This window comes from Podarcis vaucheri (assembly GCF_965113315.1).
Source record: "Podarcis vaucheri genome assembly, chromosome: 17".
Taxonomy (NCBI): domain Eukaryota; kingdom Metazoa; phylum Chordata; class Lepidosauria; order Squamata; family Lacertidae; genus Podarcis; species Podarcis vaucheri.
Genome location: NC_138755.1, coordinates 14393379 through 14416863, shown reverse-complemented (window position 1 = coordinate 14416863; position 23485 = coordinate 14393379). Strand labels below are relative to the sequence as shown.

The following is a 23485-nucleotide window of genomic DNA, read 5'->3' as shown; positions in this document are numbered from 1 at the left end:
TGAACAATTTCATGAAAGCTATTGCTATCTTCGGGAGTAGTTGCGCCTGTGAAGTAAAGAACCATGCAAAAAAAACAACCCCAAGAAGAATCCATGAAATATTAGTTTCAATGTTTAGTTTCACTGTTTTTACATAGAAAGCATGAATTTGTTTTGGTGTAAAACCACACACTTTGAACCCCTTTTCTGCTGAGTAATTAGCTGCGCAACAAAAATATTCCATCTTTATTCCCCGAACTGTGCTAAGAACAATGAGCTTTTGTTAAAAGGTTTTTCTAGCTATCAAATATTGGAAGTAGCAGTGTATCCAGACTAAGAAAGTTTGCTAGTCTTGTGGATTGGGCTTGGCAAGTGTCGCATTGCAGTTAAATCTGCCCTTTCGAGCTGAACTTTTGTTAGGAATAGGGTCTGATTATAGCTTGGAATGTACACAAATATACAGGGTGCTCTCTGAATAGTGTGTTAGCTAATATCAGCACAGAGCTGTAGCCTTAGCTCTTAAATAGTTTTGCCAAATGTAATTTGCTAGAGCTTCCTGTGTGGCTGAAAAGACAGGACACTTTGTCCTGACTCAGAGATTTATCATTGCCGTCTTCAGAGCCGTAGTGTTGCCTCTTTCTACAAGTAACTTTTTGAAAAATGATGCACACTGACAGTGGTGTAAAGAGTAATAAGCAGTTTGCCCAGTACCAAGCGTCACAAGTGTTGTGACCTAGGTCAGAGGTTGCATTCAGCCTGCACAATATAACTACATATTATGGAGCTGACAGATGCCAAGCCACATTTAGCAGAACTGTACATTTTCCAGTACTCTTAACCTTGAAATGTAGAAAATTCCAGCTTGGCACTTGATAAGAGGATGGTGGCAGTGGAATCATACATAATGGTTATCCGTATCATAACTTGAATAGCACACTTTAATGCAGGTCACTTATTACTGAGCTGCAAGTTGATATTTGCGGCAGAGGGGAGGGAGTGTAACAGCAATTGCTATTCTACTATATTCTCACGGTGAACAGATACCAAAATCGCAGTGGTCTTCAGGCTCTTCAGTTGCATTTCATGAGCTAAAATGGGGATGATGCCTTAAGAGTTGGTGTTTGGGTTAAAAAAACAACCTTTCATTTCTAAAAGAATATAAACAATGCTTTTTACCGTTTTGTTTCTGTGATGCCTTTGCTGTTATTCTGCGAGCATTTTCCTGTGCTATAAGTCTGTTCTCATAGCTAATGAAAGTTTGTCGAGATACTTCATTTATTGACACAATAAACAAAGAATGCAAATAAATAAAAAGTTTTGAGTATATGCAGGGTCTATGAGACCATAGCAATCGCTGCTTAAAAATTGCAATCCATAATTACAGTGTAACCACTAGTTCATATCATCACAAGTCTTGTAACACTGCATATTGTTGAAGCTCTGTAAATGTGAGTCTGCCATCTAAACTCTACGAACGAATCTCAGCTCAGTTTAAAGTGCCTCACTCCTAAGCTCCTGAACCCAGAAGGAAACACCTGGGCCACAGGGATGTCATCATCAGCTGCATGTAATGCTAACTATATTCTTATGCAGTAAAGTCAAGGGCAGGCACCCCCAAACTCGGCCCTCCAGCTGTTTTGGGACTACAACTCCCATCGTCCCTAGCTAACAGGACCAGCGGTCAGGGATGATGGGAATTGTAGTCCTAAAACATCTGGAGGGCCGAGTTTGGGGGTGCCTGGTCAAGGGATTTGAACTAGACATAGCCCTGCATTGAGTAAACCCACTGAACTCAGCGGATCTACTCTAAACATGGTGAAGTCTTGAATTAAGCCATAGTGGCACCTTGATGTGGTTTGGGTAAGCTATTCCTGACCTGACTGCCCACTTTCCTGCAAGCCATGTCTGAAGGAGTCCCTTTCATGCCCTGCTGTGGGAGGTTCCAGGGACTGGTGTGTCTTGTTTTTATCGTCACTCAGGGTTACATTTTAAACACTGTACTCTGGCCAAGTGCCCAGAAAAACATCTTCATGCAGCGACTGGCAACTTGGGGAGGCTGAAATTGCAGATTAACTAAAAGTTCCCACTGATGAAGGAATGGCCCACATTAGAGTTTATATCTAGCAAATGGAGCCATTTCAGTTCTCAGGCTTTGGCAACTTTATATAATCTTAACATTTCACTTACCTTAATTCTTACTCTTCAGAAAAAGCTATTGCATGTGGTGTCTGCCTACCCCTGGCATTTGCTGAGCTTTTCTAAAGCATGTCCCATATTACCCTGTCAAAATTAATTTAAAAAATTGTCCAGTAGCACCTTAGAGGCCAACTAAGTTTGTTCTGGGTATAAGCTTTCATGTGCATGCACACTTCTTCAATCACCCATCTCCTACTACTCTTCTGAGAAAAACCCCACCCCCACTATATATAAGGGTCAGTGTATCTGAAGAAGTATACATGCACACGAAAGCTTATACCCAGAACAAACTTAGCTGGTCTCTAAGGTGCTACTGGACAATTTCCTTATTTTTTTATTTATTTCAACTGTGTCAGATCAACACTGCTACCTACCTTGAACGTATTACCCTGGTTATCATCAGATCATTTCTTTAATCCTCATATTGCAGATCAAATATTGAGGTGAAGGAGGTCTGTTGGCTTGCTAAAGGCTATCTAGTGAAACTGAATTTTGTACTGGACTCACAGAGTAGTGGTTAAATTGAGCAAGTACCATACATGTCCATAGCGCACCCTGCACAATGCATGGTGGATACATGCATTATATATTTTTGTTTCTGTAGCTTGTGCATTATAAGGAGGGCTTTCCTACGCTTAGAATTAGACATATAACACATTTTTTGCTCTATAAGACTCACTTTTTCCCTCCTAAAAAGTAAGGGGAAATGTGTGTGCATCTTATAGAGCGAATGCAGGCCGCACAGCTATCCCAGAAGCCAGAACAGCAAGAGGGATTGCTTCTTTCACTGCACAGCGGTCCCTCTTGCTGTTCTGGCTTCTGAGATTCAGAATATTTTTTTTTCTTGTTTTCTTCCTCCAAAAACTAGGTGGGTCTTGTGGTCTGGTGCATCTTATAGAGCGAAAAATACGGTACATTTATATTAATTGCACAGGATGCAGTAAAGTAAGTAGCCTAAGTCAAGATGAAGGGGCCCCAAGTCTAGTCAGTGGCAGCTTCTGAATGTGTGGTTTAGGCACAGGCTTAAATAGCAATAGGTGGACAAAGGACCCAGTAAGTCCCCTGATTTTTTATTTTCCCTTTTTCTTTTTCTCAAGACTTTCATCAGCTACGTGCGTTGATGAATAAGCTTTTGCCTGTATGCGGAAAAGAAATTTGTTCCAATTTTTGACAGTCCTGTGAAGCCATGTCAGTACCGAGACTCTTGGCACATTGACTATTCAGTGTTTGAATACGGAATAAAGAATGCCTTCTCCCGCCTTGAGAGTAGCATCTAACTTCTATTAGCAAATAGTACTTCTAACCAGTCGTTACTTGTTTTTGCATTTGCCCTGAAGTATTCAGAGCACAGTAATCTCAGGCAGGTATGAAACAAGCATGTAGGAACACAGGATTGGTAAGGGCAGAAAGCCTAATTTTCTGAGAAACAAACCTTCTAATATGCACGCTCTGTGTGACACCTTCTAAACTTCAATATACACAAATATTGTGTGTGTGTGTGATATTCAGTACAGTGGTACCTCGGGTTACATACGCTTCCGGTTACCTACGCTTCAGATTACAGAGTCTGCTAACCCAGAAATAGTTAAGCACTTTGCTTCAGGATGAGAACAGAAATCGGGCTCCGGCAGCGCAGCGGCAACAGGAGGCCCCATTAGCTAAAGTAGTGCTTCAGGTTAAGAACAGTTTCAGGTTAAGTACAGACCTCCGGAACGAATTAAGTACTTAACCTGAGGTACTACTGTATATACATACACAAGGCTGAACACTGCCTGCAAATTGCAAAGTTATATTTTTTGCAGATCAGTTTTCCTTCTTGGTTTAAATTCCCCTTGATTGGTTTAAATTACAGCCACCTATTGCTGGCTAGATAAGTGATGCTGAATGACAAAACAAGCCCCACATGGTTTAATCATTGATGTGAGAATGAAAGTGCCATGCAGCTCGCTGCTTCTGAAACTGCACTGTGAACATAGTGCTAGTGTGCAGTTCAGTTGTATTGGTCCTGTGACATGAATACAGTTGTGCCCAGAAGCTGATTTGGATTTCCCAATCCATTTTTCGCACTTTGCAATTATTGTGGCATAACATCATGCTCTCTCACAAACAGTATTGGCAAAGTACATTTCTCATGCTACTGTCTAGGTCCTTCGGGCCTGTCTGTAATTTTCCAGTCTATAATTTAGCTCCCCTTTGCTTTTATATTTCAAATAACACATTTCAGTCAGATTCTGGTCTGGACTCTAATGCCTTTCAAGCAACCTAGAGGCAAATAAAAGTGATGTTTGTTAGTCCAAATTGAAGTTCTTTGCTCCTTTATGTTTATGTAGACTCTTTGTATTTCAGGGCTTCGTTGTTACAATCACTGCCTTATTGATTGCCCCTCTAATCAAAGCCGTGCTTGTGTTACTTCATATTTGCTGTAGAAGATTTGTGGTCTGTGGTGTTTACCAACATCTGTGTTCAGTTTGCTCAGATATTTTCATCTTTCTGCATAGCTATCAAGCGTCCCTTATTTGGCAGGACAGTCCCTTATCCCAGCGCCATGTCCCTTATTGATGATGTCCCTTAAATAAGCTGCTGAAGGTAATGGGGCCCTTTCTATGTCCAGCTGTCCTTTGTCAACAACAAATTGTTGCTGGTTTTTTTGTGTTGAATATATGCTATATGGTAATTTATGAACCTAATAGGTATCTAAAGCCATTTGCACACAACAAAATATGTATTTTAACAAAGTAATTGTTGATCCCCTATTTTGGCTGCTGATCCCTTATTTTCGAGGCTGCTGGTCCCTTATTTTCAAATCTGTAAATGGACAGCTATGTCTTTCTGTTAATGGTGTGCCTGACAGTAATGCTTTAAGTCACTTGACTTTTGAAACTCACACTCTTCTGTATTATTATTTTTAAAATGCATCAGCCTATCACATTTTCTATGCTTAAACTTGAGGACAAGGGCCTATACCTGGTGATCTTTATAATGAAAGTCAACTAGTTTTGGAATTGCAATATTTTGATGACCTTTTTTTCCCTCTTGCAGGTTGCATGCCTGATTGGATTTGATGCTTGATTTGCATGACTCCTAACAGTCAGTTTCTGGATTTGTCACTCAGCAAGCATGGCCCAGCCAGCAAATATTAACGGCAGCTCCACAGGTAACTTTTTGCCTTATGAGAAGTAACCTCCCTAGTATAGCAAAACTATACTAAGCCTATTGTTCATGGCATATTTTTTTTTAAAAAAATGTCGTGTTCTTAAAATGCTGTGTACATGTTTATTCCCCCAAGTATTGAAATAGTATCATGAAATATCTCCCTACCATGTGGTTATTTCCGTGTCAGTTTTGTCATGTCTGAATGGCTCATGCATGATGTCTGCATCCAAGTTATCCGGTGTATAAGTTGCATAACTGATAGCAGCAAGCTGGCTTCTGTTTTTAACAAGAAGCAACAAATGACCTGGAATCGTTAAGAGAACTGCAAGTAGGGAGACTTATGGCGCCATTATGAAGACTTGCATAACCAGAGTTAAACAGAGCATTCCTGGTTTTGTTTTTTCCTTGCCAGGAACAGAACATTTCTGTCAAAGGAAGTCCTGTAAAGCTCTATCAGGCTTGGAATCTTTTCATTGTCATGATTCCCTCCCACTTGTGACATTATCCTTTTGCAGAGGGTGCAACCTCAAGGGTCTGAATGCATTTACTGGGCTAGAAGGAGGAGTCTGTACAGGCTATGTACAAATGTGTTGTTGTTGTTTACAACATTTCTATCCTGCTTACTATCTTAAAAATATCTCTTAAGAAAACTGAAGCATCAACGGACAACGTAAACAACAAACATAATAGAAAAACACACAGTTGCACATAAAAATTTTAATACAAAGTTAGAAGTGAATTACCAATTCATTTTCTTTCTGATATACCCTTCCCCTCAGCCTTTGGGTTCTCACCCAGGGTCCAAACAAACATTGCCTTTCACATGCCAAGGGGTCATTTTTTCGTTTGTGCATAGCAGTTTGCAGTTGCACAACACTTTTGTATGAAAACTGCATTGTCTATGCACACAGGTCAATGTGTTTTCAAACTAGTGTGCAACTGTGTCCTCTGTTCCCCTTCCCTCCATTAGGCTTTTCACAGATACACATTCTCATATTCACAGTCTTTTGGAAGAGAGGGGCTGGGAGATGACGTGTTAATATGCTTCTGTGCAGCGAATATATATCTCAGTGGTACCTTGGTTTAAGAACAGCTTAGTGTATGAACAACTTGGATCAAGAATGCTGCAAAACTGGAAGTAGGTGTTTTGGTTTGTGAACTTTGCCTTGGAAAAGAACATGTTCTGCTTCCTGTTGAGTGTGTTCCATTTGTAAATTGAGTCCCGTCCCCCCGCCCCCGCTGCAATGGGAAAGCATGCCTTGGTTTAAGGATGCTTTGGTTTAAGAACGGGAAAGGGATTTAGTTCGTAAACCAAGGTACCACTGTCTATAGAGGCAGCTAAGATACTACCGTACCGCTTCCTATTTTGCTTCATTCAAAGACAAGTTGGACCTGGTGCTGGGGCGTGGCGCAGTCCTGTCCCAGCAGAAGGTGGCCCTTGAAAACGCCCCTGTGCTTGAGAAGTGCATTCTTGGCACAAAATGGATTCTAACCGTTCCAGCAGAATGAGCTTTAGATTGACAAATGGTGTGTGACATGGGGATGATGTCTATACAGCACCCCATCAAGGCGCCTGCATCTAGCACTGAACACAAAACTGTCATGTAGTGTGTACACGCCAATAGTTCGTGTGCCCCTCCTGTTGCAAAACTGGTTTATGCAGCAGCTTCCTTGTGCACCTCATTGATGACTCTGAAGCCATGCATCTATGTTTTTTTTCTTCTGTCTGGGTGCACCAAATCTGAGCGAAAATTAAGCACTGCTCGCTGAATTACCTGATTTTATTATATTATGTGTCCAACCAGAAAATATGATTCTAGACCCTCCTTCCTTCAGTTTGGATTTGGATTTGATATCCCGTTTTATCACTACCCGAAGGAGTCTCAAAGAGGCTAACATTCTCCTTTCCCTTCCTCCCCCACAACAAACACTCTGTGAGGTGAGTGGGGCTGAGAGACTTCAGAGAAGTGTGACTGGCCCAAGGTCACCCAGCAGCTGCATGTGGAGGAGCAGGGAAGCAAACCTGGTTCATCAGATTACAAGTCTATCACTCTTAACCACTACACCACACTGGCTCCCAGTTGCTGCAGGAAAACTTACTAGGGTAGGATTAGGCAATCACGATGTTCAAGAAGCCCTTCAACAAATATCCTACTATAATGTAGTTTGAACTTTCCCCCCTCCTTTCTCTAAAAATGGATGTGTAGGATGTAATTTATAATTAGTAAACAAACATACCAATTTTAGTTGTGGTATCTCAGCCACTCAGGAAAGATACCGAACTGCAATGCATTTTGGATGAGAATCTACTAACAAATCATGGCAAGTTGAAGTTCAGTGGAAGGGCTTCAGTTCAGTTCATGGCAAGTTGAAGTTCAGTGGAAGGGGTGCAGTTGGGAGAATCCTCAGAACACACAGCAGAATGGGAGGATCAGTCTTCTGCCAAGCGTAGTATGCTTGCCCAGGCAGAGAATTTGTAATAATGTGATAGTGAATTGCACTTACGGTGTCTTTCCTGGCTATTTTGAACATGAAATATAGGCTTCAACTGATATTTGAACGTATGGGACGCGGGTGGCACTGTGGTCTAAACCACTGAGCCTAGGGCTTGCCGATCAGAAGGTCGGCAGTTCGAATCCCTGTGACGGGGTGAGCTCCCGTTGCTCAGTTCCAGTTCCTGCCAACCTAGCAGTTTGAAAGCACGTCAAAGTGCAAGTAGAGAAATAGGCACCGCTCTGGCGGGAAGGTAAACGGTGTTTCCGTGCGCTGCTCTGGTTCGCCAGAAGCGGCTTAGTCATGCTGGCCACATGACCCGGAAGCTGTATGCCGGCTCCCTTGGCCAGTAAAGCGAGATGAGCGCCGCAACCCCAGAGTCTGCCACGACTGGACCTAATGGTCAGGGGTCCTTTACCTTTACCTTTAAGTATAGATTTCCACACACACACCCCAAATATATATAACAAGTTCATCTAGCTGTGTCAGTGTTTTGGAGGTATAAGGTTAAAACATATAAAACCAAATGGAAAAGGCCAAATTGATTTTAACCCTACGGTCTCCTTTCAGTTAACCAATCATGTCAGCCGTAGAACTTCAGTACAGGGCACCAGGTTGTGTCAGAGGAGGTGTTTGAAAAGGAACTGGAAACCCTTTAGGGCTATTAGCTTGGCAGAAGTTGCTTTCAATTTTGGCATTCTGTTCAGAAGGCCGAGAAACTATTTTTTTACGTAATACAGAAGGAATTTTTCCCTTTGGGAGATAATGATTATGCATGGAATTTGTGGGGATGGATTTGCAGTGCAGCCGGAGTGTTGTCTGCAATGTGTTTCTTTATTGGTCAGGGACATATGAAACCGGATCTCTCTGCTTTGAATAATTCACACACCAGTAAGGCTGTTCCACTGTTTTAAGTGGTAAACAATATTGCTGCATGTGCAGCCACGTTACATACGCTGATATTTCTTACAACAAATGCATAAAAGAAATAAAATTGCCCCCCGTATCTCATTAAGAGAGACTTCTTTTTTAAAAAGCACAGCACCCAAACCAAAGGCTAACTAGGGTTTTGCTCTTCTAACACTGTCGGGACTTGCTTTGCATTATACACCCTTCAGCTCTCCGTTCCAACGTGTCATTCTTGGTTTTGTGTGTGTGTGTTTGTTCAGATCATGAGCGTTTCATAATAGCGTTGGACTCCCCGGCACGTCTGGTATTGGTTCTCTGCTGTGCCGGGTGAGGGAGTCTGGTCTCGTAATCCACAACTGGGCGTTGAGAGCATCGGAACAGGTTTCTTAATTGCCCTGTATTCAAAGAGCAGAAAGTCAAGCTAAACAGGCGGAGGGTTTTTCCTCTCCATGCTCTGATCTATCGGGACGAAGACCAGAACGTTGGCTTACCGATTCCGTTGTCAAGAGTGTCTGCTCATGGAGACGGTTGTAGCCCTTCGAACGGTAGGTTCTAGAGGGGTTGCAGATGTTTGGGAACTAATTTCATATGGTGGTGAGCAATGAGTCGTCGATTACACGTTTGGGGAGTAGACTTTTTCATTATGTGTGATCTTCTATTTTAGCCGGCAAGACTATATGCTGGCAGGTTTTTAATTTTTTATTCTGGCACTTGTGTTCCCTGTGCTTTGCACGTTGTGTTGTCAGAACATAGGGATGTATTGTGTGTTTGTGTCGCCGTTGCTTTGGGGCAGGATTAACGGCAGTCGCTTTATTAGGCAGGTAAGCTAAACAAGAACATGCTGTTATAAGATTTATAAGATTTGCTGTTATAAGATTTATAAGATTTGCAATGGTTTCGGACACATCTCATGCATACACTTAAAAGTTTCCTTAAATTTTGTAAGTTGAGTTAGAGTAGGTGGTGCAGCAGTAATCTGTTTAAAGATCTGAATGCGTGATGCAATTTTGATTTATTTTGATTTATTTCAATTAATCCTGACAGTGTCACATGTAATGTGGTCTACAATGGACCATCTATTTAGAATTCAGCTGGAACCTTCATGGATGCCTTAAATAAAGGGACAATAATCTCCAAAGTGGACTTATTTGGGGTGGGGAGGAGGGGACCTGTTTACTTGGACTACTTATGGCATGTGCTTGGAATATCTGATATCACTTCTTGCTGTGTGTGATATGATCCTAATTGCATTTTGGATGTGTTCTAAAGTGGAGTTAAATCTAAATATAAACGTTTTCTTATCTTGTGGCCAGTTAAGCTTTCTTTTGCTTATTCGGATTGCTCCTGAAAACTCGTGTACACCTCTCCTCAAATCAATTTTGATGCTGCAAAGGTCTTTAGTTACCACTTGGACTGGCTCCATCTTGTGGTATACCACATTAAAGAAAGCGAAAATGTTTCTCCATAACCAGGCATTTGGCTGTTAAAGGCTTTATAGGTTAAAACCAGCACTTTGAATTGGTCCCAGAAACTAGCCAGCAGCCACTTCAGCCAGGACAGAATCGGTGTAATATACTCAAACCATCTTGCCCCAGTGACAAACCTGGCTGTTGAATTCTGCACCGGCTGGAGTTTTCGAACTTTCTCCAGAGACAGCTCCACATATAACACATTGCAGTAATCTAAGCTAGAGCTTACCAGAGCATAGATGACAGAACTTAGGCTATCACTTCCCAAATAGGGGAGCAGGTGCATCACCAACCAAAGCTGATGGAAGGCATCAAAATTGTTGTTGTTGTTGTTGTTGTTATATTATATTTTCCCAACCACTCTGGGTGGCTTACAGCAAAATATTAAAAATAATAAAATGCCAAACATAAATGTTCGCGATACAGGGCTGCCTTCAGGTGTCTTCTAAAAGTTGTATAGTTCTTTATTTCCTTGACATCTGCTGGGAAGGCTTTCCACAGGGCGGGCGCCACCACTGAGAAGGCCCTCTGCCTGGTTCCCACCTCATTTCTTGTAGTGAGGGAGCCACCAGAAGGCGCTGGACCTCGGTGTCCAGGCTGAACAATGGGGGTGGAGACGCTCCTTCAGGTATACCAGACCGAGGCCATTTAGGGCTTTAAACACCGACACTTTGAGGGAGCCACCAGAAGACCTTCGGAGCCTGACCTCAGTGTCTGGGAGGCTGAATTGTGGTGCACCGAATTTTGGACTCAAGTGGTACAGTCTAGATTTATGCCACCACATTCTGCATCATAGGGTATCTTTCTGAGGGACTAGGTTAAAGGGTTTTTCATGAAATAACCTTGAGGATACAGGGGAAGCAGGAGCAAGCACCTCTTCCATGAGTTCATGGTAGAAGAAACAGTGCCCTAGGTCATGATACTGCAGTTGGAAGATGTCTGTAGACAAGGTGGGAGGTGAAGACGACGATGGGGACCTAGCTGAAACCATCTATGGTTGTGACAGGCTGGGAAGGAGCAATTTAGGAGTGGAGCTTTTACACTGCCTTGCAGCAATATGTGGCTTGCAGAAATTATGGTTTTGTTTTATGAGGTGCAGGTTTATAGAGTAGCTCCCAGTGGCATGCACACTTGAGACTACAGAAGTGCTGGGCCTAGGCATTATTTTCTGTCACTTCTAACTGTGTCTCCTGGTCAGTTAGGTTTCTTTTTTCTTCCAAGAAAACTGAACAGTTTGTTCCCTGTTTGAAAAGCTTGCCATTCCCTGAGGAGGAGGAGACATATGGGCAAGTTGGGGCAAGGTGCTGTTCGTATTGGGGAGAGGCCTTGGAACGGGGCATTTAGAAATCACCTTTATAAATACAAATTGGTGGTTGTTGTTTTTTTAAAAAAGGTAACTTGGGTTCTTAAACCTAGAAGCATTACCATATTTTTCGCTCCAAAAGATGCACCAGACCATAAGACTCACCTAGTTTTGGGAGGAGGAAAACAGGAAAAAAGTTATTCTGAATCCCAGAAGCCAGAACAGCAAGAGGGATCTGGCTTCTGGGATACCGTGTGGCTGTTCTGGCTTCTGAGATAACCGCACCAAGCCTCTTCAGGGCAGCGGGATGAAGGCTCCCCCTGCCCGAAGAGGCTGTGCACGGCTAAGGCAGAAGCGAGGACGGCGTGTCGCTGAAGGGGCGCTGCGCAGTTCTCCCTCTCTGAGAGGGAGAACTGCGCAGCGCCCCTTCAGCGAATCTGGAGAAGGAACAGAAGGAGTCCCTTCTGTTCTTCCTCTGGCTTCGCATAACAGGCGCTGTGCAGAAGGGGCTCTGTTCCTCCTCCCGCTTCGCTGAAGGGACGCTGCGCAGCTCTCCCTCTCTGCGCAGCGCCATTCGTTCCATAAGACGCAATCACATTTGCCCTTACATCTTATGGAGCGAAAAACACGGTATATAAAAGTCTGCATAGGGCACAGAGGGGCACATTTCAAGCTGAAGAAAATGCTAAAGAATGTAAAAGCCATTGTCTTCCCACTTCATTCTTCCATAGTTATGTTTACAGCTTCACACTTTTAATAACTCCCCCCGGTTGTCTTTCCTCCTCATATCTTTCCCTCTTTCTTGCTTCTCTTCATTCTCTGGGAACCTGGGAAAGATGCTGAAAAGAAGCTGTAGAGGACACACCCTCCTGCTTGCAAGAATTTCAAAAGCATGTAGGTGTATTAATTAACTTGATAGCATCATTTGCCAAATGGAGCTGAGAAGGCACCTTTTGAAAATAGTTTGGGGCCTCTTTCGTGAAAACTCAGCAACAAAGAAGAAAGTGATCCGCGTTTTTAGTTTGTTGTCTCCATATAGAACTTGTTCGAAAGATGGTCTGAAGTGACTTTCAAATCATTTGAAGATACCGTATACTCTAATATCTAGTGCTGTTCACCATCATCAGAAAACTGTAGGTACACAGTGGATTCTTTTTACCAGCTAAGGAATGAGAGTGCTCTATAAGCACAAAGGCAATATTCACACTCCTGTAAGAGAGCCCCATTTGTGTGTGGACACAAACTTATACAACTAGTTTTCATCCTTCAGATTTAACTTTGCAGTCTTGGTTGCATTTTAACTCCGCTTTCCCAATGGTTGCAAGCATTTTGCTTTGTAGCTCACTGTGAACCTAATCAATATACAGCTGATCTTATCTTTTTAAGCCACAGAGGCTGGAAATGTCCAGCTTGTTTAGAAAGCTATCAGACTTTTAAAGAGCATGATCAATTCCCATCAAGATTCTGATTACCTAATTAAGGTGTAGTATTAATCTTAAATTTGGGGAGGTGAATTGTGATGATGACGACGATTTTATTATTTGCACCCCGCCCAACTGACTGGCTTGCCCCATCTATTCTGGGTGGCTTCCAACATACAGTCGTACCTTGGAAGTCAAAGGGAATCCATTCCGGAAGGCCATTTGACTTCAAAAACGTTCGGAAACCAAAGCATGGCTTCTGATTGGCTGCAGGAAAATCCTGTAGCCAATCGGACACCCCATCAGATGTTTGGCTTCCAAAAATAATTTGCAAACCAGAACAGCCATTCTGGGTTTGCGGCGTTTGGGAGCCAAAACGTTGGAGAACTAAGCTGTTCGAAAACCAAGGTACGACTGCATATAGAAGCACAATAAGACTTTACATGTTAAAAAGCTTCCCTGTATGGGGCTGCCTTCAGATGTCTTCTAAAAGTTATATACTATAGTTACTTGTCTTTTTGACATCTGACAGGAGGGTGTTCCACAAGTTGAGTGCTACTACCGAAAAGGCCCTCTGCCTGGTTCCCTGTAGCTCCACTTCTTGTGGTGACAAATTACATGAAGAAAATGAGGACTAAGTGAATGTTGTTCTACAGCAGTGTTTTTCAACCACTGTTCCGCGGCACACTAGTGTGCCGCGAGATGTTGCCTGGTGTGCCGTGGGAAAAATTGAAAAATTCGAAAGATTAAAAAAAAAAAGTCAAATTTTCGCCCACTAGGCGGGTGCCGGACTGTGTCCACCCTATTTTCCATCTGTCCTGGGTGGGGATCAGATCGGATGGGATCGGATGAGAGCGGACAGGCGGTCCGCTCTCATCCGATTCCCCATAGAGAGCAGCGGGGCTCTGACATCTCCCTCTCCGCACACAGTGGTGGTGTGCCTCGTGATTTTTTTCATGAAACAAGTGTGCCTTTGCCCAAAAAAGGTTGAAAAACACTGTTCTACAGCATAGTTCTGCAAAAGAATGTTGGCCCGTGAAACTTCAAAATACCCTTGTTCAAAGCACCTGGGAAAATTCAAGCGTCCCCCAAATTTTAATGCTGTAGAATCTTCCTACTTTCTTTGTACTCTCGGCTCTCTAGTAAAAAGAATTGACTCATGCACTGAGTGAGTTTTCTGTGGGCTGGAATGACGACTGTAAACTTTCCCAGGCAGCTTCCACTGGTGTTTCCAAGCACTGAGCATTCAATGTTGCTCTACTTGTTTAGAGGTTAAGCAGAAGCGGAGGCTCCCGATTTCTTATTGCAGCCATGTGGGAGAGAAGAGGCCAGGCTTGTTGACCTCTCACTAAAACAATAGTTCAGAATGGAACATATGAATGCAGCCCGTGAATTATCCAAATCCTGTGGAAATTCTTTGGAACAAGCAGAAGAGTCATACCCCGACCGAGTCCATTGAGACTGCTCCCAAGTAAATGTGTACAGGATGGCAATGGAACTAAGGGTGGGCACCTGGCTGCTGACGGAACTTCTTCATTGTACAGTAGACTCTCGGGTTACGTTACTCTCGAGTAATGTAAACGTCAGGTTGCGAAAGCGGCAAACCTGGAAGTATTTTTCCGGGTTTTGCCGCATGTGCAGAAGTGCTTTATCGCGCTGCGCGTGTGCACAGAAGTGGCACCTCTGGATACGGATTTTTCAGGGTGCGCACGGACCCCTGGAATGAATTACATTTGTATCCAGAGGGTCCACCGTACAGTGATGTTGTGAGCTGCATCCCAGCCCCAGAGCCAGAGGAAAGGTCCTAGGAGTTTGAGACCTGTGCAGTGCTAGCCAAGGAGATGAAAGACATGAGACTAGTCAGTTCTAATGCTTTATTAAAGATCAGTATAGACTTACAGCCAAAGCAGCCCGTTGGTTCTCCTTGCTCTTACAGGTGCAAGCCTGCTGCAAGCAGGTACCGCAGCAAGGAGGTGGTTTGTCCGCACCCATCCCAAAATTTATGAATTTTTCGTACAGTGGAGCAGACTATGTCCCATTGCCCTAATTAGATGGGAGCACAGTGGAGCAGACTATGTCCCATTGCCCTAATTAGATGGGAGCACAAGTGGCCGGTGCCCAACACATCACAGCTGTTCTCCCCTCTCTGGGCTCAGAGCCCAGTATCTCAGACCCACAGATAAGGGTACCTTCAAACCAAACCAATTAAGTTGCATCAAAGCAAACATATGAGCTCATTGCTATAGCAACTAGCAATTAATTGTGGGGTTATCTTGACTACCAACAGGTCACCTTTGGATCCACACAAGTGACTTTGTGGGGTGCAAACGTAGAGAATTGTGTCTGCCTTGAAGCTTTCATTTGGCAGTGTTTTAGGTGCAAATACTTCTGGGTGGCGCTGTGGGTTAAACCACAGAGCCTAGGACTTGCTGATCAGAAGGTCAGCGGTTCAAATCCCCGTGACAGGGTGAGCTCCCGTTGCTCGGTCCCTGCTCCTGCCAACCTAGCAGTTTGAAAGCACATCAAAGTGCAAGTAGATGAATAGGTACCGCTCTGGTGGGATGGTAAACGGCGTTTGCGTGCGCTGCTCTGGTTTGCCAGAAGCGGCTTAGTCATGCTGGCCACATGACCCGGAAGCTGTACGCCGGCTCCCTCGGCCAATAAAGTGAGATGAGCGCCGCAACCCCAGAGTCGTCCGCGACTGGACCTAACGGTCAGGGGTCTCTTTACCTTTACTTCTTAGAAGTAACATAGGTCTTAAGCAACTGGGGGCTCAGCTCAACTGTACAGTAAACACTGAAACAAGATGTGGAATATTGTCTTAGATGGGTATGCTATTTTAAAGCTGCCTTCTCTCCTCCTGGAAAGTCTCCATAAGCTCAGTAACATAGAAACTTTAGGGTGTTATGTTTGGAACCCAGCAGGAGTTGAGTTTTAATCCAGTATCATCTCACAAAATAAAATTAACAGGCCAAAGATCCTAGCTGAGCTAATGTAATTATTTGCTTCCTTACCACTTTCTACTTGAAGTTCATGTGCATTTAGATTATATTTAAAAAGTTCCTCCCATAAGCAAAGTTGTTCTTAGCTTTCACAGTTGTTCTCATGCTGATGTTTCAGAAATCTCTGTGCCTTCAAATGCAGTTCTCCTGTTTATTTGACACTTAGGTTTGCAATGTAGGCTTTCATATACCACATTCCCCCACAAACCTACATGAGTCATTATGACTGATGAATACCCTAAAAGGAATTTTTTTTTAAAAAAAAATCCCTCATCTTAGTAGTCATCTGGGTGTCTTATCTGCAGCAGAGATTTATGTGAGTGGATATTTGCAAGCCTTTTCTGATTCCTTCAAAGTAATATTTATTTTTTACTTATTGATTATCTATTTTTCCTTTTCTTTTTAAGTATTTTAACTTGAAGATGCACAACACATTTGCTATGGGAAATGTACATTGTCACAAAACCCAATCCATCTCACAGATCAGCCTGGTTGTAAAATGGAGTTGTTATCATCCTGCAAGGAAGGTCTGTGTCCTCAGTCATAGTTAGGACAACACTGGGCGTGAATCGCAGCAGTGTGACTTGTTAGAATATTCTGTTCCACCTTAAAAGGAACAGGCATGATTGTTGTGTGTCACATGCCTGTTTACACTCCAGCACAGCACAGCTTGCTGGGAACTTCCATTTGTGTATAGCTTTTGGTTATGCCTTTTGCTTGGACACGAAGGGGAGTAGACATGTTTTTCCCTTCATCCTGATGCTGAATAAAATGCCTGTAAATACGCTTTACACCGCCTCTACCCGCCACTTCTGTTGCATGTTATTCACTCTGCTGATTAGAGCATGCTCAAGCTTCTGAAGGCTTCTGAAGCTGTGAGTTGCTGTTTGATTCTGAGCCAAGGACCGGAGATTGCCCGGCTGCCGGCCAGTGGGCTGGAGCCAGCTGGGGGCTTGCGAATTGCCCCCATTCCCTTGGACGCATCTCAGCATGACCCCTCTCTCTTGCGTGTGCAAATTTGGCAGGTGGGTGTCACAATGACACCTGGGGTAAGGTGCTTTGAAGGCCCGGAGTCAGGACTCCAGCGTGCTTTGTAAGGTGCTGCAAAAGGGAAGGATGGATACACAGGAAGAGGCAGAGGCAGGGGAGGCAGAGAGACAGGAGTAGAAATAGGAATTCAGGCTGGCGCGGGAAGCACAGAGCAGCTGTGAATGGGGACGTGATTGGTCCAGAAGAGATGGATGGCAGATGGGGGGACGACGACGACAAGGCTTCCCACCCTCTTACAAACACACCTACGCATTCCCTCTCTGCAGGCAACACTTTGCTCTCCCCTCCCTGCTTACTGTTCCCTGGCTGAATAAAGCGGGCTTTGTCATGGGCAGTCCCAAATTACACCAGGAGGAAAAAAGGGAGGCACTTTAGGTACTAGAGCCATTGTATGAAAGGCAACGGAGGTGCAGCACACCTGGAAACTTCCAGGTACCTCCTGTCCTTGCATATGGTGATGCCCATCCTGCTCAATCCCTCTTTTTCATGGCTGTAGTTATTGCTGCAGGGAATGGAAATTTTACCGCAGTCCCAACTCCTGAAGAGCTGGTTTTCTGTGGAGTCCCCTGGTAAAAATCTTCCATTTTAGCACACTTCCTTTGGTTTCAACTTGGCCCTTTGCAGGGTCCATTCCCTCCTCTGTTTCACCTGCCTGCCCATTCCTCTCAGGAGTCTGTTAGTCTTTTATTAACACCCCATAGTAGGCTGTTCTGGTTGTGAAAACTCTTGCCGTATTTTTCACTCTATAATACACACTTTTTACCTCCTAAAAAGTAAGGGGAAATGTGTGTGCGTCTTATGGATCGAATGCAGGCTGCGCAGCTATCCCAGAAGCCAGAATAGCAAGAGGGATCGCTGCTTTCGCTGCGCAGCGATCCCTCTTGCTGTTCTGACTTCTGAGATTCAGAATATTTTTTTCTTGTTTTCCTCCTCCAAAATCTAGTGTGTCTTATGGTCTGGTGCATCTTATAGAGCGGAAAAATATGGTAGAATTCCTGTGTACGGGGGAGACTGAAATACATTTACCAGGACTCTTAGGGGAGGAATGTACCATTGAACTTCTGGTTGTATCCAGTGCTGTCCTTTCATTCAGAGATGGCTCTTGGATCCTGCAGAAACTTACAAGACTGGAAGGGGGAGGGGGGCATATTTTTTGCTGATTCCCACCCCAGCAATCCTCATTGTCCCTGTGATCTGCTCCAGAGGGTGGGGGGGGGGCTCTACAGAGTACCATGGGATTCAGCATGCAAGACTGCAGAAGACAGAGGGTGGGGATTTGCAAAAATTGCCTCCATCCTTCCTGCATATAGAAGTCTGCAGAATGAAAGAGCCTTTGGTGTAGGGTAGGGCATAGAACAGGGATGTGGGTGGCGCTGTGGTCTCAACCACAGAGCCTAGGACTTGCGGATCAGAAGGTCGGCGGTTCGAATCCCCGTGACGGGGTGAGCTCCCGTTGCTTGGCCCCTGCTCCTGCCAACCTAGCAGTTCAAAAACACATCGAAGTGCAAGTAGACGGTAAACAGCGGGAAGGTAAACGGCGTTTCCGTGCGCTGCTCTGGTTCGCCAGAAGCAGCTTAGTCATGCTGGCCACATGACCCGGAAGCTGTACGCCGGCTCCCTCAGCCAATAAAGAGAGATGAGCGTCGCAACCCCCAGAGTCGGCCACAACAGACCTAATGGTCAGGGGTCCCTTTACCTTTACCTAGGACATACAACCTGTGTCCTTCCTCCTTTCCTTTACATTTCTCTGCATTGCATCATTTGTTCCCATTTTAGGAGGTCATTTAAAAATTAACCTGAGGATGAGATTGACCCAATATTGACGTTTTGCAGATAAAGCAGGATGGAAACGGTGACTAGGTGCATTTCAGGGAATGCTGTAACGGGGCACATTCTCTCTTGTTCCTCCCAGCATATGACATATGTTGCAAAATTAATTGCGGCGTCTGAGGCTGTCCATTGGAGGAGCAGAACAAAGCCTGGTCTCTGTTCCTTTTGCTGCAATAAACATGAACTCATTGCCCCACAAATTGTCTAGAGGTTCCTCACTGATGATATCAGCTCTGTGAATATGCACTATATTCAAAGCAAGCTTCTCCTACTTAGAGATCACCATCGTAATTATTTATTACATTTGTATACCACCCTATCCCCCCAGGACTCAGAGATGTGATAGCCTGGGGGGGTGGGGAATCCAAATTCCCCCTCCCAAAAAACTGAAAAATGTTGGACTATGAAATCGGAAAAGGTAGAGAAGCTTGTTTCAATTCAGGCAAACCTTCAGTTTTTAGAAAGCCATGATAAATATGATGATAAATATGAAGATGTAGAAGAAGCGGAAACAGATAGCACATGGCATTTAACGAGTCTTACTTTCTGAAATATTAATTGAGTTTTGGCTCTCTGCCCTCTTCTTTTCACAGCTCTTTTTATGGAAATGAATGCTTTACGTCTACTTGACTGTGGAGGACTGAGGGAGACATTGGGTGGGAGTCAACACAAGTCCTACTCAGACCGGCTGAAGTTAATAGACATGACTAATTTGACTTCATTAATTTCAATGGGTCTGGTCTAAGTAGGACTTAGTTTTTCACAATCCATACAGAATGCATAGCAATTTTCATTTTTTGCTACAAAGGTCATGGTTTCTCCCGTTTTTGTAATTGTTTGCCTACTCCTCAAAAACCTGCAAAACAGTTCAGTGCCTTATAGCTCCATTTGTAACATTTAAAATAACAAATAAAAGGAAACTGAAATTGTAATTATTTACTGAATAAATAAACCAAACATGGTGATTTAATGGCAAACCAGATTATACACCCATTCTATGTTACCCGAGTAACAGTGACTTTTGAGCTGTAGAAGGAGCTAAACAAGCATTGCATGCTTTTCATTCCCCTCCCCCCAATTTATGGGTTTTTCCTGAAACCCCACTCCCCCCAAAAAGCCTGTTTTCCCCATGACATCAGAATTTCAGGAAATTTTGCATTTCTCTTCCAGCTGCCTTGACCTCTATATCGTACAAAGTTCCATGGACGTTCTCCTTACCTCACACTCTTCTATAAGCAACCTGTCTTGTTTCTCTGCTCCCTTCAATGGGTAGCCCTTGAGTTCTTGGTCTCTCCTTTTCTAGGTCTCTAGATCATCAGGAGAAATTGATGATCAGTAGATGTTGTGTGGGAGAGGAAGATTAAGTGTGGAAATCAATTGCCCATTTATGAAATCTTCTCATGTACATTTTGCATATTAAGTGCATTTGCTTCTTGGCACCTATTGCTTGTTGGCACCTATTCTTACAGGGAGTGGATTCAGGAATAACCTGCTCACCTGTGCTTTTAAATATACAGCTTTTGTGTGAGATCATGGTCCTGTGATGTGTGAACTGCACAACTGGATCATGCCAGCACCTCTCTATTCTCACGTTTTTTGTCACAGCCTAGTTATCTGTACAGTGGAACCTCGGTTGTCAAACATAATTCATTTCGGAAGACTGACTTCCGAAACATTCGACAACCGAGACGCAATTACTGGCCGGCAAAATCCATTGAAAAAATGGAGAAACCGTTTGACTTCCAAGGTGCATTTGAAAATGGAAGCATTCACTTACAGTTTTCGACGTTCAAAAGCCGAAATGTTCGATTTCTGAAGCGTTCGACAACCCAGGTTCCACTGTATTTTTTTGTGTGTTAAGGTATGCATCGGTTTGGACGCAGGTGGTGCTGTGGGTTAAACCACAGAGCCTAGGACTTGCCTATCAGAAGGTCGGTGGTTTGAATCCCTGCGATGGGGTGAGCTCCTGTTGCTCGGTCCCTGCTCCTGCCAACCTAGCAGTTCAAAAGCACATCAAAGTGCAAATAGATAAATAGGTACCGCTCCGGCGGGAAGGTAAACGGCGTTTCCGTGCGCTGCTCTGGTTCGCCAGAAGCGGCTTAGTCATGCTGGCCACATGACCTGGGAATTGTACGCCAGCTCCCTCAGCCAATAAAGCGAGATGAGCACCGCAACCCCAGAGTCGGCCACGACTGAACCTAATGGTCAGGGGTCCCTTTACTTTACTTATGCATCGGTTGTTCAGGCTGTGAATGAATTGTGAGATGACACTTTGTTGTGAAACCCCTTTAGGGCTGCAGATTTTCAGGAGAACTTTGAACTGGGTTCCTTTGCATAACATGATTTGCATTGGAACGTTTCCTGATGAGAGCGATATCATTTAACACATTTATTTTACTTGTCTGTAGTAAACCAGGCTAGAAAAACTGCCCACCGTTAATGTTTTTGTCTCGGTACACCATAGATGTTTGACCTGAAATATGCTTCTCTCGTGTATCTGCTGGAGATAATCCCCTGAAAAACATTAATTAAAGCTTTGAAACCGCCAGTCTTGCCTAATACCGCACTTGCAATTGGCAATTGTTAATAATGCACTTATGGGATGGAAAATTTTCCGTGGGAAAAGAAAACACTGAACATTTTTCAGTGAGATAATTGGTCTAAAAAAACCAATAATTATTTTAAAAGCACAGTGCCTAGAGTATTATATGTAGGCTGCAGGCACCCTCTATCTTAAAAGCCAAGGCCCCCTACCCCTCAGAGGATTCTGGGAAATGTAGTTTACCCCTCACAGAGTTACAGTTCCCAGCAACCCCTTGAGCTACTATGGTGGCCAAGATTTGAGAGAACACGCTTTGGGTGTAACATGTGGACACCGCCTATTCCCTATATTCCAGCCTCCACAATTTCACAGGGTTGTCTTAAGGATTAATGGGAAGGGCAGGTCATAAATGCTGCCCTGAGCTCCTTAGAGGAAAGGTGGAGTAAACAGGTAACAAGCTAGTACTGCCTTATTACGTAACTACTTCTGCCCAACTCAGCGGCTGCTACCTGGTGGCTCTGAGGCTGCCCTGGAGGCTTCCGGTGGTTTTGTTTGGCGTGGACATTCCACCTGTGGGTATCACGGTGGAAGATTTTGTGACTGTTTACCTTTGTGGAGGAGAATGAGAGAGGTAGGGATTTTGAAGGTGCCTGTGAAATGAAAGTACAGTGGTCCCTTGGTTCTCAAACTTAATCCGTTCCCAACGTCTGTTCCAAAACCAAAGCGTTCCAAAACCAAGGCGGGCTTTCCCATAGAAAGTAATGCAGAATGGATTAATCCGTTCCAGACTTTTAAAAACAACCCCCAAAACAGCAATTTAACATGGATTTTACTATCTAACGAGACCAAAACAAAAACGCAAAATAAATAGCAAAAACAAAAGGGCCAAACTTAATCCATTCCGGAAGTTCGTTTGACTTCTGAAATGTTCAAAAACCAAGGCATAGCTTCTGATTGGTGCAGGCGCCCCAGAAACAATAGCCGACAGCCGCATCAGATGTTCAGCTTCTGAAAAATGTTCAAAAACCAGAACACTTCTGGGTTTTTGGCATTTGGGAACCAAGGCGTTTGAGAACCAAGTTACCACTGTATTTCACTTGAAAACCCTTTGCCATATATGCAAGTTTAGGGTTCCGTTGTAAGGGCCATGAGCAGGCAAAAGAAGAAATCTCACTCAAAGTGTGCTGTGAACCTCTCTCTCAACAGTTTCCCAGTGGGCATGTTCCCAGAAATGTGTCTCTTGTTAGACTTTATGGAAGATGGCAAAGAGAGTGTTTTTGCTGCTGTGTTTGTCTTCTGCTTTGGAAAACCTCTTCTCCTCCCTTTGGCAGAATTGACAGGGTCCGTTCTATACACCGAACCATCTGTTTACTGCAAGCATATTAGATTTTCTGTCCTAAAGAACTATTTGCTCCCCTTGCTTTTGTTTTGAATGGTAGCAGGGTTTGGTGACCTGGCAGCCTAGTGCTCACTCCTAAAGGCTGAAAGCAAAACCAGGACCCCAGAAGACTGAAAATAAAAAGACGTGATCTGTATGAATTGAGTTTAATAATCATCTGGCTAAGAAATGACCTGATTTCCTCCCTAACTTTATATAAAATATAGTTGTTACTCTCATTCTATCAACAAAACTGCAACAACACTCCTCTTTCCCCCCAGATTAGGACTCAAGGTGGTTTACACAAATTAAAACAACACAGATAAAATACAGAAGGCTAAACAGATGATTGAGAGCAATGCGGTGGATATTTTTTGAATATTTTTGTTTTAGTACAGGAACTGCTTTGGTTGCCCAGCCAGATGGCCAATACAGAGAAAAAGATTCTTGGTTCTTTCAGTACCATCAACCATTTAGTACCATTTTCAGGCTAGAGTATTGTACCATTGTGGCCTTTTCTGAGAAGCAGTTTTCAACAGTTTGGTCTCCCAAGCTTTTAAATGTAGATATTGTATGAATTTTGAAGTATCTTTTATTTCAGTAAATATTTCTGGAAAAATAATTTTATCTGGCCTCTTCTAATATTTTTACTGCTTTGTGTGTGATTCATAAATATTTGAAATGAGAAAATACTTGCCTTAACAAAGGCGGCATTTTTTCATCTCCACCAAGATAAGCAGTTGGCTCCTTACCTCTCTCG

The 23485-nt window shown here is 43.6% G+C and overlaps 1 protein-coding gene across 2 annotated transcripts in view; it reads left to right on the top strand.

The window, feature by feature from the left end:
* KANK1 (KN motif and ankyrin repeat domains 1) overlaps positions 1-23485 on the top strand; it is a 126018-nt gene that overhangs the window by 65009 nt on the left and 37524 nt on the right. The window contains exon 2 of one of the 2 annotated variants that reach the window (XM_082204576.1): positions 5215-5329. In XM_082204576.1, coding sequence (XP_082060702.1) covers positions 5293-5329 — 37 coding nt within the window. In that variant the 5' untranslated portion in view covers positions 5215-5292. Of the gene's footprint in view, positions 1-5214; positions 5330-9132; positions 9276-23485 lie in introns of those variants that run through there. The other variant, XM_082204577.1, reaches the window with a different exon arrangement.